A 17,834-nucleotide genomic window follows, 5' to 3' on the forward strand; every position below is an offset into this window, starting at 1 on the left:
CCGTAGAGCCTCTAGCACCAGAGCTAGAGTTAAGAAAGCTACAAAGTTCAGACAAACTTCTCTCTGCTGATTTCCCTTTTTGTTTGAACATAACTTATCTTTGGAAATTCAGGCTTTCTTTCTAAATAGTAATTGCTCAAGAGACCAGCTGTTACTATTATTAACAGTATTTATGGTAGTAGCAAGGTACAATTTTAGCTTCTTTATCTTAGGTCAAAAATAAGCTTATTTTTTACAGATATCTAGATAGCTTAAATGATATTTTAGCTAGGACTGATTTATTTCAAATTTTTTTTTGTAGTTTTAATTTACGGAATTTTCTTGAATGCAAAGTCTTAACGGCTAGAGGCTGCTTCAAAGCACAATTATTTAACCAAAAACAATGTGCGGATCCATATTTATTGACTCAAAGTAGTTTTCAGATTTAATATTTTATAGAGCACTTATATGCAAATGTAAAATGAATGATTTTAATGATCCTTTTCTAAAATTTATCTCCAAATGCTAGTAGGTAGTTCCAGAAAACGTTGGTTTTGCTTATAGCTTTAAAAGAAAAATCTGAAAATGGAGTAACTTATTCTAGTAATGTGGGGTCTTTAAAATAACACACAATACTAGTTTCTAGTGTTCACACCACAGGTTTTCAGTGGACCCTGAGATATAATTGTTTCTACTCCTTGTGCTGCTTAAGTTTGAGCCTTTGTCCAGAATATCTGTCAATATTATCATCTCAATGGCAGTTGTCATTGCCATTGTCTAAAACACCATCAGTTTTGCCTTATAGTGTAGGTCCTAGGATATCTGGAAAGCATCCAATTGAATAACAGTGCTGAAGGAAAGCCTGGATGCACCTTTTGCTGTTGTCTGGTGTCTTTAGTCAAATCATCATGCTTTTTATTAACAACTTCTTTAAAAATGTATACTATTTCTGATTACTGTTTCAGAGTTAAAGGGGAACAGTACAGCTTGAGGTTGCACATCAGGGTAGGGCAGTTATGACATTCCTTATGATTTTATTTTAAACTAAGTTAATGTATGGTGCGTGTCCTGAAACTGACAACTTTGTCATTTTTTAAAAACACCATTAATTAGAAACCAGTATTACTAACGTGAAAGATTGATTTGGGCATGTATAGTGAGTGATTTAATGTTGGGTTGAGATTAAAGTATTGTTTCCCTTTAACGGGTACGCTTTCCCCTCGATCTTTCTGGTATGGCTTCCAGTTTTGATTGAAAGAACTGAACTCCTAACTAAAACCTTACTAAGTGTTACGTTCTTTACATTGTACATGAGAAAATGTACATTGAATTAAATTGTTACTTTAGAAATGTCCTTAGAAATGAAAAACTAATACTGTACATGTTGTTTTAATGTTGATTTTTTAAAATGTGTAATGACTACTAATTATAACCTGCATGTTCAAGTGTGTGTCTTACCCCTTTTTACACATAACCCCTCCTCCCTTGGCTTACCTTCTGTGTGGCTGCCTACCAACACGGTCACTGAATTTCAAGCTAGTGGAGGTTCCACTCTTCTGAACCTTGATTTCTTTGGGCCCGTGGATGACAGTAGCTCTAGCAGCAGCACCACAATCCCAGGTCAGCAGAGTGTTAAAACCACAATTCTAGTTAATTTACTAAAAGCATGACCACAACACTTGACTTTCCTATAAACAAGGAAACAAGTAGACTGCATTCTCCATAATGTCTTTTTAATACTTTTCTTTCATCTATCTGTTGTTATTTTCTGTTATCTGATTACAAGTGACTTGTATGAGATATTTTTTAGGAAAAACTTTTTTAGAGTGTAATAGAGGTAGCAATAATATAGTCTTAATGTCCTTAGACAGTTAAAGGCAAGATTTTTCCCCCCATAAGTAGATAATGTGAGGTTTTTATATGCTTATTTTTTAAAGCATATTCTATAAAGCCACTTGAAAAAATAGACTTGAGATATAAGAATATTTTAGTACACATAGAAACTTTACATTGTAGTACCTCTGATAACATAACTTTGAAATTTTAGCATTTTCATTTATTAGTGCTGCTAAATATATATTTAGGTTCCAGAATGCTGGAGTTAGCACACATCTACGTAGAACTATTATTGTTTTTATGTAGCTCTTAAATCAAAAGTATACTGTTAGTTTTCCATGGAGAAAAAAAAATGTTAACAAATTTAATAGTAGAAAAAATTGCTATGAGATACTAAAAGTAAGAAATTAAAACTTACTGGAGTGCCTGTTAATATTTAGCCCTGCAAAAGTTCAGTTCATTGACCAAAGAACTAATGTACTTTGTCATTTATAACTGAATAAAGGATTAAAATTTTAATGGCATTTTTATGTTTATATTTGTTTAGTATGATTTTAGTGTATCCCTGTCATTCCTAATTGTGATCTGGTACTCATGCCACATTGATCAACAGGCAGCCACTGGGGTGCTATATAGATGCCAATACTTAAAATGCATAGTGAGGATCCCTTTCTGTGACCACTAGTGAACAATTTCACAGCCAGCCTGGTTCCTGAGATTTTGCTGGTTTTGTTTTGTTCCATCAGATAACCCACCCAACCCACTTCCAACAGTTTAGGAACATGATGGGATATGAAGGTTATGACAGTCAACTAAAGGTGAACCTGGAACACAGGATGCCCTTTTTAAAAAATCTGATAGGGTAATCTGATCCTGTTACTGGGAAGTTCCAAAGTCCTCTGGTACAGAATGACAGGATTCCTCAAATCTAAGTTCCTGGATATCATTTTTGTTGTTAATTTTGCAAGCATACCAAAAAAACCAATCTGTGTCTGGTTTTGACTTAAAACTGGTATTTTACTGTTTACTTAAATTAATTCTAAATATATCTATCTATGGAATGACCTGGGTGAGCTAAAGTTGCCTGACATTTTATAATACTTAATTGGGGGGGGGGGGAGCAACCAAAAACTTGTATATCACTTTCCTTATTACTATGTTCCCAAGAATTAATCATCAGGGTCCCATGTTAAATTTGTTCTCAAATTTGTTTTGTCACCAAGTATTACAGTTTAAATGAGGTCACTTTGCTTTTGGATGCCTAAAATCCTGATTTAGTTTTAATTTTTGCTTACATTTCAAACTCATTTAAAAAAAATCATAGAAGCACAAATAAACTGGCCATATAAAGAAGTATAGAAATGGCCTAATAATCAGCCTCAGTGTTCACAGCTGCAAGAAGAGTAAGCAGTTTCAGAAGCTTAGTGCTATAGTAGAAGTGAAATCAACGTGGTCAAATGCAATCCTCATTACTTTGGAACCTTTTAAATATTTCTGTTCACTATTTTCATTAATATGCTCTAGCTGCTGTATAAATTGGTTATAATAAATTTGCTTTGGCTTCTTTTTATTGCTATTGGGTTTTGTTAAAACTTACATCAAGCTACAGGTACCAACACTTTAGTATTCCACATCACCACTTGCTTGCACTTTTTCTGACTTGTTTCTGGGAAAGTCATTTTGTCTTAGCTTGCAATTAATTATTTTGTGTGTGATTCTTAGGAGGTTGGCATAGAATTTGGTTGGCTAGCTTTAATTATGTAAATAAACTATGCCTCATTAAGGTTGTGTTTTAAAAAACTTGCATTAAAAAAATTACTCTCCAATTACTAGTGTACAATAGGAAGTTGTCTTGTTTCTTTTAAAAAACATTGGTGGTTGTGGTTGGGGGGGGTGGTTTTTTGTTTGTTTGTTTGTTTTTTTGGGGGGGAAGGTGTTTGGGGCTGGAAAAAGGGATGATTTGTCATTTTTTAAAATTTTCATCTGCCACTTCATTATTTGACAGCCAAGTATCCAGTATTTTATAAAACCAACTAAGTTTTAGTGGCACTTTTCTGTTGCCAGTCAGAATGCACTTTTTTATTCTGTATTATACTTGGATATCAGCTTAAATTTTGTGGTTGATTGAAATGTAACCTTTACCAGCAGAGAAGGGAAGTGCACTGAGTTCATTTTGTCCCTTTACAGATAATTTCCAGGTTTTACATTGTAACTGCAATCCATATACTTACTATAAAAAATAAATGTCCTTTTTAGACATACTTTGAAATGTACCTTAATGAAATATTAAGAACTTGGGAGAGTCAACCTACATATTCTATAGCCTTCCTCCCTTGTTGGATTTGGTAACTGTGGAAGCTGCTTTTGCTTAATTTCTGTAAACATCTGAGATCTGTTTAAATTTGGTGGTCATCTACAGAACCGGTTAATAGAAGCCAATTCCTGATTCTTTTTCCTTAACCTTGAAATATCCTGAAAGGAGGGAACTTACAAATATATGCATTATAATTTTGTCTGATCTTGGAGGCCTGTTTAAAGAAATAAGAAAAATTAGACACAATAGTATATACCTGTAGCCCAGCTACTCACAAGACTGAGATAGGAGGATCACTTTAGCCCAGCAGTTCAAGACAGCCTAAATAAAAAAACAAAGAAGGAAAAATGAAAATTTAAGCCATAAAACATTTCTTTTTACTACCTGTTTTTCTGTTATACCCTGAAACTCCTGAAGTTTCTGTTCACGTATAGTTTACCTTGGGTATAAAATAGTTACTTTTCAGTAGTAATTATTTAATAATATAAATCTATTACATAGGAAATATTTTAAAAATCATAAATTGTTAATTTTAGTGAATGTAGATGGGGGAAGGTTTTAGGTAGATTTTTTACAGTAAATCTAAACCTCTTTAATTCATATTCCTTTTGACTTACTATAGATTTTTGAACTATTGCTACCAGACAAAGATGAGAATACAGAAATACAATAAACCCTGGAGAACTTTTTCATTTTAAAAAGTTGTGTTTTTATTTGCTTTTTCTGAAAATATTTTATTCTTCCCACCTTTTAACCTAAAGAAAGAATAGTGTGGTACATATTTAGTAATTTGATGCTTTGAATAATAATAGTTCTTGTCTGTCTATCTATCTATCTATATATATATGTATGTATGTATATGTATATATATATATATTTTTTTTTTTTTTTTAAATCAGGGATTGAACCCAGGGGTGCTTAACCACTGAGTGACATCTCCAACTTTTTTTATTTTTCATTTTAAGACAGGGTCTTGCTATGTTGTTAAGGCTGGCTTTGAACTTGGTGATCTTCCTGCCTCAGCCTCCCAAGCACTGGGATCATTGTCATGCACCACCATGCCCAGCAGATAGTCTGAACTAACCAAATCAATTATCATGTTTGAAAGTTTATATTAACTTCCAAATCTTTTGCTGTGGAAGAAAATAATGAAAAAAAGAACTAACTTGTTAGGAGGTTGGGAGAAAAGAGGGTTTTAAAATTAAGTTAATAAGCCAATTTGAAAATTGGGAATGTCGCATTATATAATAAATCATATGCATTCTGTTTATAAAACAGAGACTTTTGCTGATGCAATGGTGCACATCTATAATCCCAGCTGAAGCAGGAGAATTGCACATTTAAGGCTAGTTTCTGAAACTTAATGAGACCCTCTCTTATAAAGGGCTGACGATGGCTCAGTGTTAGAGCATCCCTGGGTTCAAACCCCAGTACAAAGTAACAGGAGTGGGGGTTGTATTTTACAAATTCTCCAAAAAGTAAAATTTCTAATTTAAAAAATAAGCACAGTATTACAGTGTTTTAAAGCTATATTGTGCTTGTAAAAGGCTCAGATGTTTACAGAATACTACTCTTGCATCTTGGATTGTGACTAATTAAGTAACCTCTGCAGCTTGCCATCACTGACTGTCATTTTATACTATAAGGTGTGGATCCAGAGTTGTATGAATTAACAACTTCTAAGCTGGAAATCTCCACCTCAAGCCTCAAAGTGACTGATGCATTTGCAAGACTCATGTCCACAGTAGAGAAGACAAGCACATCTACCAGGTAAAAAGTTAGGGTCAATTAAACCCTCATTTTGAATTCTGAGTTAAAACAGTCCAAAGGGAAAAGCACGTAAGTTGGCAGTCTTTCAATATATTGTTTTAAAATTCACTTTATAAAAGCCAATAGATGTCTAAATCCAGAACATAGTATCAAATTATGCTTAATTATTAACTTTATTAGAGAAGAGTTATTTCATAAGAAAGGACTAACAGATATGATTTTATTTCTCTCCCCCATCCCACTTTGTAGAGAATCTTTCTCACTGAAGCCATTGTAGAAACATTTATAATTCATAATTACTGGGAACACCATCTTAGGATCACCTAGACTGATCTTTTTTCTTCCAGGCTAAGACAGAGAATAGCCACTTGTATTTTCCAAAAGCTTGCTGATCTGCATCTATGATTTGGGACATGAAACCTTCCTTTACCAAGCTTCTTTGGACTCTCTTTAAGGGCATAGCCTTTAGAAAAGCTATATCCCAGAGTTGGAACCAAAACCAAGGATTATCACTTGGGCCTTATGTTGAGAATTTAGAAAACCCTCAGTTTTATATAATTAAATGTTGGAATAATGCATTGCTTTGACATATTAACCACAAGAACAAGCCAGTTCCTAATAGAAATGTAATTATGAGCCAGGAAATCACTAGCCTAAGAGCAATACTGGTTGGTTGGCAGGCCAGCTCTGCTTCCCAAATCCATAATTCATCCGCATTTTAAAAAGGAATAGTTACCTGCTATTTGCCCACTTGGAGAGACGTTTTAGTGTCATCGTGTTAAATTCAGAGTTACCAGTTAAAGTTAGTTCTTTTATAGAAAATTATTTCCCTTTTTGATGTATGAAATGCTGTCTTAAAATGTAAGCTTGAATGACCATTGCCTTTTAAACTTTATTGTGTGTTTATATCCATTCAACAGGTATTAAAAACTGTTATTTTATGAGTACCCTTAACTTTTCCCTAGAACAGGTTTGTAACATAAGTCCTTTTTTAAAAAAAAAATATTTTTAGTTGTAGATGGACACAATACCTTTATTTTGTTTAGTTTTTTTAATGTGGTGCTGGGGATCGAATCCAGTGCCTCATGCATGCTAGGCAAGCCTTCTACCACTGAGCCACAACCCCGCCTATATAGGTTCTATTTTTAAAGTCCACAGAGTCTTTCCATTGTTCTTATTGCCCCTTGTCATTGTAGTATGCCCCCTGGCACTGCCAAAGCCGCCTTTTAAATGAAAATACTTGTAAATTGCAGTTCCTGTGGACTTTAGGCTTTTTTTTTTTTCTCTTTCTAAACAAACCATTTCTTCAAGTTGAAACTTGTCACACAGATTTCTGATTGATTTTGTTTTCTGTGTAATCTAAAAGGAAATGTACATTTGACTTTAAAAACAACAGAAGCCTACTGCCTTTGTTGTCTGGCCTTTTCCCTTCTATTTCTGGGACAACCCTACTGTTTGCTCACATTTTTCCCCCTGCAGTCTCACTAACTAAACTGCAATAGTTTTGGAAATCCCAATGTTGAGAATTCATTTTTTGTACCATTAGGAGGAGCTCTAAACCACTTTGCTGGCTTGCTCTCCTAATTTTTAAAACTTATCCTGCAAACTACACTAGGGAACATTTCTGACACCTATCGCTTTTAAGAAGTTATTCTCCTTTTATGTAAGGGTATTCTGAACTAGAAGAAAGCACTAAAACTACAGTGTACATCCTGGAGGTAGTAGTACAGCTGGATTGCATTACTTTCTAGTTCTTGTCCAGCTTTGTATTTAAAACAAAATAACAAGTAGCCAACTTTGTATTTTGTTTCAAGGAATGTATATTGTTTAAAAATAAATAAGTACATGCCATTTGCACCTGAGAAATGCAAATATCAATTCTTAGTATTAGAATTTAAGGTCTTATACTATAACATATCTCCATGAGTGATTTTTAATTGTGCAAAAAAGAGGCAGGTGGCATATATAATTTCAGAAATTTTAATTTTCAATATTTTGGTTGTTTTTAGGTTTCGTTTCATTTTTCTTTTTGTTTTGAATAAAATATAGAAAGTAAAGCTCACCAAAATTGTCTCACATATTGACAAAACAGAAGATAGAGTGAATAAGCTTTGTGAGTGCCTGTCAGATAAGAAAGGGTTAAACAGTGGTTAAACCAGACATAGCATGCCCTTAATCCCAGCTACTTGGGAAACTGAGGCAGGAGGAAAGAAAGTTCAAGGCCAACTTAGGTAACTTAGCAAGACCCTGTCTCAAAAAAGGAGGAGGACTGGAGATATAGCTCAGTGGTAGAGTGCCCCTGGGTTCAGTATCCAATACCACAAAAGAGAGAGGAGAGAAGGAAATAAACAGTGATTGAGGTAAAGGAAATTTGACATGGAACAAACAGCATCCTACTCTTCTCTAAGTATCTTTTTTTTTAAATTATTTTTAGATGTTGATGGACCTTTGTTTTATTCATTTATTTATATATGGTGCTGAGAATCAAACCCAGTGCCTCACACATGCTAGGCAAACACTGTACCACTGAGCCACAACGCCCGCCCTCTAAGTATCTTTGAATAACTAAATACACACATGTTCCTCTCTTTTCAGTACATAGGTTGTGAATGTAACTTCTCACTAAGAATGCAAGTTCTTAGCTTTAAAATAGTTGCATCTTCTTTTCCTTCCTAAAATAGATAAAATCATTTAACTTACATCAATGGGTGACCTGCTGGTTAGTCTAATTGATGTTTCTACAAACCTAAGGACTAGTTATAAAAGGGATACTTTTTGTCTTTTTATTGATTAATTCATATACCACAAAATCTACCTTTAAGATATATAATTCAGGGGCTGGGAATGTAGCTCAAGCGGTAGCACGCTCGCCTGGCATGCGTGCAGCCCGGGTTCAATCCTCAGCACCACATACAAACAAAGATGTTGTGTCTGCCAATAACTAAAAAATAAATATTAAAAAAAAAAAGATATATAATTCAGTAGGATTTCATATATTCACAAATTTGTACAACTAATTCTAGAACATTTTTATCATATCCTCTCCCCCAAAAATGCCCTGTACCCATTAGCAGACACTTCCTATACCTTTCTCCCTCTATTCCTTAGCAATCTCTACTCTGCTTTCTATCTGTGGATTTGCCTATTCTGTTTCCTATAAATTGAATCCTATAACATGGCCTTATGTCTGGCTTCTTTGCAGTTTTAAGTTCATTCGTGTTGTGGCATATGTCAATATTTAATTCCTTTTTATGACTATATGGCTGTATAATATTCTCTGGTATGGAAAAACATGTTTTGTTTATTAATAGGTTATTTTGCTATTTTTAGTGTATGTGCTGCCAGAGTGAGCATCATTTTCACTTTCTGAATGTTAGGAGTAATGCTGCTATGAACATTTGTATACAAGGACGAATGTTTTAGATTCTCTTGCAAGTGGATTTGCTCCATCATATGGTAATTTTATAATTAATCCTTTGAGGAACTGCCAAAGTTTTCCAAAGTTGATGGCACTGTTTTATATTCTCAACAACAGTATATGAGCATTTCAATTTCTCAATTCTCACCAGTACTTGTTATTTTGGATATAGCTACCCCAGACAGTGTGAAGTGGTATCCCATTGTTGTTTTATTTATGGTACTGGGGATTTAATCCAGGAACACTGTATCACTGAGCCATGTCCCCAGCCATCCTTTTCATTTTTTAAATTTTGAGACAGGGTCTCACGAAGTTGCTAAAGCAAGTTCAAGGCCACCTAGCCTCCTGCCTCATTCTTATAGCTAGGTGGAATTTCAGACTTGAGCCACTTAGTCCTCCATTATCATTTCATTTGAATTTCCTGAAAAATATTTGCCTATTTTTTATAATTTGTAACAGTTCTTTGTTGCAAGTGCTAGACTTTTGTTATCAAATATATACATTGCAAATAGTGTCTCCCATTCTGTAGGTTGTCTTCACTTTTTTATAGTATCCTCTGAAGCACAGATGTTTCTAAATTGTGATGAAATTGAATTTTTATGTATAATATTTTTTTTATTTATGCTTTAGGTCTAAGAAATCATTGCCTAATTCAAGGTCAGGAAGATTTACATCTAGGTTTTTTCGGAGTTTTATAATTCCATCTCTTAAGTCCTTGATCAACTGAATTAATTTCTTTCTATGGCATGAGGTGGGGGGAACCACAATTTTTTTTTTTTTTTTTTTTTTTTTTTTTTTTGCATATGGCTATTCACTTGTCCTAACACATTTATTTTGAAAAGACTACTCTTTCCCCCGTTGAAAGATCTTGGCATGCTTGTTTAAAAAAAAAAAAAAAATTTATTGTTATAGGTGTTTATTTCTGGAATCTTAATTGTATTCTGTTAACAAAAATGGCAGATCTTAGTTAGAAAAGACATAGATAAAAATTGGGTTATGGCATGTAAATTTTGTTTTTCAAGTCTTCCCCAAGCATTTCTTTTTTCTTACATTCTAAGAAGACTAGCTTATATAAGTATACAGTGATTAAAACAAATGCTCAAACTGTAAATTATGTGAGCTTTTTAAAATTTTAAAATACAACTTCATATTGCCTCTGAAATAAAAAACAATTGATACAAACCTGAGAAGTAATCTTTGTTAAAAAATTTCTCTGCTCTCCTTTCCCACACCCCAGCTGCACTCCACAAATGGAGAAGTTCAATTGGGTGCAATTTGTTATTTTTAAATAGCCTTTTTTACTACAGAAGCAGTAAGGGATATTCTAGGAAGTTATTCTCTCAAGTCTTTTCATGCAAATATGCATGCATGTCTTTTTTAAACCAAAAATTATATTTTGTGTAGTGATATGGGGGTCAAACTCAGGGCTTTATGCATGCTAGGTAAGAGTGAGCTATATTCCCAGCTCCCAAAATGAGATTTTATAATCCATCCTGAATGGAATCGTGGAATCAATCTTTATAATCAATGATATATATTTGCCAATTTCAGTGAGTTTTTATTTCACGAAATATTTGTTTTTCCAAAAATATCCTGCTTTATACAAACCAATATTCAGTTCAGGATAATTATATCTAGACATTATGTCTCTTATGTCCCTTATAACCTAGCATATCTCCCCTTTTGTTTTTTTGTTAATATTAGCTTGTTAAAAAGACTAGTCCAGTGGACCTACAGAATGTTCTAAGCTTTGGAGTTGTCCATTTGCTTCCTTAAAGTAGTACTTATTAAATTCTCTATTCTCCCAATTTCCTATGAATATGAAATTACGTCTAAAGGGCAGACATGATGTATGGAGTACATCATAGGTGTTATGTCACAGAAGATACCTGACATTTGGCTGACTGCATTGTTAATGATGATACTGTTCATTGGTGAAAGGCTGATCTTTTCCATTCTAGATTGTTTTTCACATTGAGACTGGAAAGTAATGTAAGCAGTTGAACATTGGAATGATGCAAATATCCACTTCTTCAAAAATCCATTGAATAGTTATGCCACCATTTAAGTGCAATGGAAAAATGTATATTTTAATCAGAAACAATGTTAGATTGCTATTCTGTTCTTCTAAAAAACCCTAGAAATTAGTTCAGTGGTTGTTCTACCTATATGCCTCAAGCTATTGAACTAAAAGTCTGTTATTAGGGGCTGGGGTTGTGGATCAACAGTAGAGCGCTCACCTAGCAGGTGCAAGACCTTGGGTTCGATCCTCAGCACCACATAAAGATAAACAAAATAAAGATTGTGTCCAACTACAACTAAAAAAATAAATATTCTTTTAAAAAGTCTGTTAGATTTTTCATTCATTCTATAAAGTCTTATTTCAGCCTTTTCAGAATTAGTAACAACAGAAAAGTCTAGGTATTAAGTGAAGTCCTGCATCTAATCTTTTTTTTTAATTTCACCACTAACTTCCTGCTCACTGTCCAAATACAGAATATTTAGGTGAAAGAAACAACTTGTGTCATATCTAATAGAGTACTAATTGTCCTTTTCCAGAAAAGAAAATTGGGCTTTCTAGAATCCATTTAAAAACATCTTTGGTCTAAAATTAATAATATATATGACTATAACTATTCCTTCAATATATTGGACGTCCTAGGAAAAAATGCAGTTTGGATTCAATCGTGTGCTCCATTTGGGCTACGTACACTAGGACAACCTGACTCTCCAGGAGTTCTTCACATCTGTTCTAGGTGCCAAATTGGTCACTTCTCATGGGAGTTGGAGTGGTATAGTAAAATAGACTTCATCTACAAGACCCATAAGATTAGAAATGGCCTCCCCTGGGTTCCTTCCTGCAGCCAGTCTTCATGCTGCTTGCATCTCAGCTGGCTGAAGGCTCTCTTTCCTGGAATTTCCCACTGGGGATAAAGAAAGCCTGAGGTTAAAATGACAAGCCTTGTGCCACACACATTTTATGTGAAGATAATTTTGGAAGTTTCACAGGGGGCAGTTTGGAATCCAGTCAGGCCAAATGTTTTTAGGGCTTTGTAACTAATATTTCAGTGGAGTAGCATGTTAAAATTATGGCTGGGTAGATGCTTTTAGCCTTAAGCTGTGAACTGTACTCATGTACATGTGAATATCCATAAGCACATGCCTTGCTTTAATAAACATACAAAAACAGGCCTTGTGTTTCTGTTCACGAAAGAGTTGGCATCTGGCACAGGAAGCATAGAACGCAGAAGTACAACCTTCAAGATCTAGCAGAAGAAAAGATGGTTGAATACCTGAAAGTTTAGTTAGAGCCCTCGGTGGAGGGGGGGTGTGTAGTGAGGGCTCTATGAGGTGTTACAAGGGCTGCTTACCTAGAAAGGAGATGTTTAGTCAGTTTTTTCGCTGCTGCAACTGAAACACCCCACCAGAACAATGATAGAGAAGGAAGGATTTATTTAGGGGCTCATGGTTTCAGAATTCTCAGTCCCTAAGTGGCTGGCTGAATTCCTAGGGGTTCAACGTGAGGCAGGACATCATGGTAGAAGAGTGTGGCAAAGGAAAGCAGCTCACATGATAATCAGGCAACAGAAAGACTTCCACTCACCAGATACAAACATATACCACAAAGCCATGCCCCCGATTCCCACCACCTCCAGCCACACCGTACCACTTCAGTTTACACTCAGTTAATCCCTATCAGGGGATTAATCGCTGATTGGGTTAAGACTCTTACAACCCAGTCATTTCTCCTCTAAACCTTCTTGCACTGTTTTTCACATGTGAGCTTTTGGGAGACACCTCATATCCAAACCATAAGAATGGATTTCCTCTCATTTGACCTATTACAAAGTCCCATTAACGTACTTTCTTTCTCATTTGTTGATAGGAAACCGAAAAGAGAAGAGCACTTGAGTGAAGAAGCTATCAAGGTGATTGCCAGCCTTCCTGACTTGACATTCATGCATGCCAAGGTGTTGATGTTCCCAGCCACATTAACACCTTCCACCAGCTCCCAGGATCAAGCAGACTGATAACTGATGTGAACTGGACAGTTTCAAATGCTTTCTCTCCTCCTCCCTTCCCTACCATCAAAAGCATACTTGCTTTAATTAAAGAAAATTCAAGTTCAGCTGATTTGTTGGTAAGCCGCACTAGAAAGGTATACATAGTAATGTATATTTATTTACATACTGAAGTCCTAAATTTATATTAGAAAACATGTAAATAATCGGGGGTGAACATTTTTGAAGATTTATTCTTTTTGTGTTGCTGGGGTGTATACATTTATGTCTTTGTGAAATACACTGGTGGTGTCCTTCTTACAAAACTTTTGAAATAAAAAAATTAAAAACTCAAAGCTCCACTGTCTGAAATCCCCTTCAGTCTTTTCAGATTGCATTGAATGTCCTCTTCATTTTTCATATCATATGTTGAATCACTTTTGCTGTCATAAATAAGCTCCAAAGTCCCTATTTAATTTTTTTATTTGTGTGTGATGGGTTTGTTTCAGATCTGGCTTTTGTTATCAATTTTGGGCTCTTTTTTAATCTTTTCAATCTGGCATATTGCTGTTTGACCTTTTGCAAGGTACTTCATCGAAAGCTCTTTTGTTATAGGGTATAGATCATTGTCAGAACTTGATTGGAGGGGTTTAAAAAGATTGTGTCTGTTTTAAATCAGTTTGATTTGGAGAAGGACCAAATTATATGAATGTCTTACAATGAAATTTACTTGTTACTGATTTTTTTTTTGGTTCTATCGTACCACTAGTTTTTGAGGATTTTGCACAGTGTAAAATGACATAATCATAGATTGCTATGGTTTAGGCTGTATATACAGTAAAACTATGGGTTTTAAATGTTTGGGGAAATTCCTATGGAAAAAAAAAAGAGACATGTAGAAGAACCTCTAACAAGGTTAATGTGCATGCCCAAGGTCTTTTGAGATTTCAGTGTGTAAATTTCCGTTTAGCTTACACAAAAATAAAAATAATTTAAAAGAAATTTTAGCCTGGTGTCTGTGTAACTTTTATATAAGGAAACATTTAATGTGTTTGAATATGAGATTTTATCCAATATTAATGTATTTCAATCCAAAGAAAATCATTTGGTGGACTTCCGCTTTGTTGAAATAAGAATTAGAATCTGGCTTATAAGAATTGGATCAGTACTTTTAGTAACTTAGCTATTTTTATATATACAACATGGGATTCTGGAAAAAAATTCCCATCATTATAACATGTCATCACAATATTGGCAAAATTAAATAAGAATTTATAGGAAATTTTTTTTCTTTTCCAAGAAAATGTACAATGAAATTAAGGTGAGCAGATTTTTAGAAATTAATTTTAGATTATTAGATGTTAAATCAGCAAAAAAGTCACATGACCTATCATAAGCTACAGGCAGCCAAGAGTAGCCCACCTTACTCACACTGAAAATGTTACAGCAGAACTCTTGCATCTCAATCATTGTCAGAGATTTCCTGGTTACCAGGTTATTGCCTGAAGTGATAAGATTCTACTTTCAGCCATTTCCCCTACTTCCTCCCACCAATCCTTTTCATAGAAGACTTTTCTTCAGAAGTCATATTTCCAATGCCTGAAGAAACTTTCGAATAGAAGAAGATAAAATATTCCTCAGCAGAATTTTACATGTGTCAGTAATTGAAGCTTAAAGAGCTGCTTCTATAGTCTCTGACAACTAAATTGTAATGAACCCACTTACTAGCTGCAATATTGTAAGAAAGTTAATCAACTTCTGAGCCTGAATTATATTAATTCTAAACATGAGAATGATACTACCTACCTCATGGGGTCGATATATTAAATAAAAGACATAAGACACTTATCACATGTATAGACATGGTAGCCACAGCATAACAGCAGCAAACCCTGTGAAGACTCCTAGAGCCTGACAGATTTGAGTAGTCACAGGAGAAGGGATCATTTAAGTGATAATACAGTAACTTACTTTAAAACAATCAGTGACTGACAGAAGTGTTTATAAGATGAATATTCATACTAAATAAATCAGGCTTCCTTTGTTTGTCATATTGGTCATTGCTGCCTTTGTCACAACAGGTACATCAATACTGGATTGTCTTAGGTTAAAGGCAGTGCTTTAGTACTGAGGCCCAAAACTGTTCTCCCTGTTTGAAATTTTTCCAATAGCACTCAGCAGTTGGCTCTGGAAGGGTCTCAAGCACTTCTGGCATCTCTCAAAGGGAGAGCCTGTCATCTGCCCACTTACTTGGTCATCAGCTACTTCTGGCAGCAGCTACTCACTGCCTCAAAGTCAACCAGAAAGACCTTGCAGAATTGGGGAAGGAAAGAAGCCTAGGAGTAGAAGCCCCAGTAGGCCAAATCACACATTAGTTTAGCAATCCACTTCATGTCCCAGGTGCATTAAAACCAACTCATACGAGGGTCTCATCCCATTTACTGGCCAAATCCAAATAGCCATATATAATTTCCCAGGTTAGTCCAAAACAGATTGGGAAGCATAGGAGAAGACTTTCCTAAATTGAGCCACATCACTCCTTATTTATGAGTCATTTCTTACAGAGAAACTTCTTTCTTCTTCATGATTATGATGTTTCTTATTTAGAACTTGTTATGTTTTTGAATCAAGATTAGGCTTGGCTGAAACAAAAAGCCAAAATACTGCTTTGCATGTAATAATTCTCATCCTTTTGTCACATTTTAATTTCTCTGAAATTGGAATGTGTCATACAGTTGGAAGGAGTGTCTATTTAAATGGCAGTGGTTTCTTAGTGATATATGAAATAATGCTGCCTTGTAATCAATGACAGAGCTGATGAAAATAGTAATGGTGGGCTGAGTGGTAGAAGTTTCCATCCTGTAAAACACTGGAGGAAATCTGCCTTGGGGACTTCATAGGGTCAAAGACTGGAGCACTTAACATCTTGTGTATCCCATCCTCAACATATGGTTTCTACCTTGTGGTCCGACATAATTGTTCAGGATCTGGTCATCATGGAAGAAAGGGTGAAGAAGGGATTCTCTCTCCTGTGAAGGAAACTTTCCCTAGGGGAGATACAGTATTTCCAATCAGAATCTATTGACCAGAACTTAGTAGCCACAAGAACCTAATAAATACCTTTATTCTGGATATTTTCTCTAGGTTTTGGCTCTCTTAAAGCAGATGGATTCTGGTAGTAAGGAAGAAGAGAACAGATAATATAGACCAAGCAGAAGTCTGGGCTGCACCTTTCACCTTTCAACCCATATAAATAGTATTTCATTGAAAGTGATTTATAGAGAAGTGAATTCCAGGATCATTGCCTCAGAGTAGATCTTTTGCCTTCCTGGTGCTTTTTCCAAGGAGGAAAATAATCTATCAAAGGCAGTCCAGGATTTATTGGGACCTTAGAGTAAGGTAAATCATGGGTAGAAGTAGGCAGATAAGGTAGAAGGAGCACTGAATTAGATAGGAGTTGTGTGTTAAATACGGTTCTCCCACTAACCAGGTAAAAGATCTTGGATAAATCCCTTTTCCAAGTTTCAAATACTCAAAAGCTAAGGCAGGGACTGAGGATGTAGCTCAGTGGTAGGACACATGTTGAATGTGCACAGTGCCCAGAGTTCAATCTCCAGTACACACATAAACTAAGCTGGGAAGAAACTTCAGAGGGCTGGAGAATCAACTGGTCCAGGGCTTTTCAAACCACTCCAGGAGCTCCACAGCCTAGGCACCCTCAGCAAAGGGGTGTCCTATAGTAACACAACGAGCTAATATGGGTGGCTGGGGGTAGGGGAGAGGTAATAGAAAATTCCATTTGATTGAAGTGTTCCATTGCAACCAAAAGAGCCAAAGATGATTCAGAACTCATACCTGAAGAAATTGAAGCCTAAATAAAGAAATCAACTTATACAACAATCTCACCTATAAAGAGGCAGGACCCAATCCCAGTTTTCTCACTCTTGGCCTTTTTGTTTACACCCTCCTATGCCTTGCCTCTGATGAGTTCAGCCTTTGCCTAAACATTTATCAGGATTCCTGTGGGCTCAGGACTTTGCAAGGCACTACCCATACCCATGCTTCGTTGGCAGCACTCATCACTAGGACTTTGCATGGAAACCTGGTTCCCGGTAACCTCTTCTTAGTTCCAGTTATTGCCTCTCAAGCTGCTTGGGATAAAGCCTATAAACCCTTTTCCATGAGTATCTGAAGATCACTGTCCTGTTCTCCCTTCCACCAGGCCTTTTCCCATACACATCATTCTTCTCTGGACACTGTCCCTATTGCCAAATTGCTCTTAAAATGTGCTCCCCAGCCAGGCATGGTGTTGCATGCCTATAATCCCAGCAACTTGGGAGACTAAGGCAGAAGAATTCCAAGTTTAAGGCCAGCCTCAACAACTTAGCAAAACTCTCAGTAACTTAGCAAGACCCTGTCTCTCAAAAAAGACTGGGGCCAGGCGCAGTGGCCTATACCTATGATCCCAGCTGCCCAGGAGGCTGAGGCAGGAGGATTGCGAATTCAAAGTTGGCCT

General features: G+C 35.6%; 1 protein-coding gene across 7 annotated transcripts in view; it reads left to right on the forward strand.

Moving 5' to 3' along the window:
• Positions 1-14,282, forward strand: part of Aftph (aftiphilin) — a 70,659-nt gene extending 56,377 nt beyond the window's left edge. For 2 of the 7 annotated variants that reach the window (XM_077791867.1, XM_077791866.1), the window contains 3 exons: positions 1,516-1,599; positions 5,776-5,899; positions 13,204-14,282. In XM_077791867.1, coding sequence (XP_077647993.1) covers positions 1,516-1,599; positions 5,776-5,899; positions 13,204-13,348 — 353 coding nt within the window. In that variant the 3' untranslated portion in view covers positions 13,349-14,282. Of the gene's footprint in view, positions 1-944; positions 985-1,515; positions 1,600-5,775; positions 5,900-13,203 lie in introns of those variants that run through there. The other 5 variants (XM_026387199.2, XM_077791868.1, XM_077791869.1 and 2 more) reach the window with 5 other exon arrangements.
• Positions 14,283-17,834: the final 3,552 nt, after the last annotated feature.

This window comes from Urocitellus parryii, chromosome 12 (genome assembly GCF_045843805.1).
Source record: "Urocitellus parryii isolate mUroPar1 chromosome 12, mUroPar1.hap1, whole genome shotgun sequence".
NCBI lineage: Eukaryota > Metazoa > Chordata > Mammalia > Rodentia > Sciuridae > Urocitellus > Urocitellus parryii.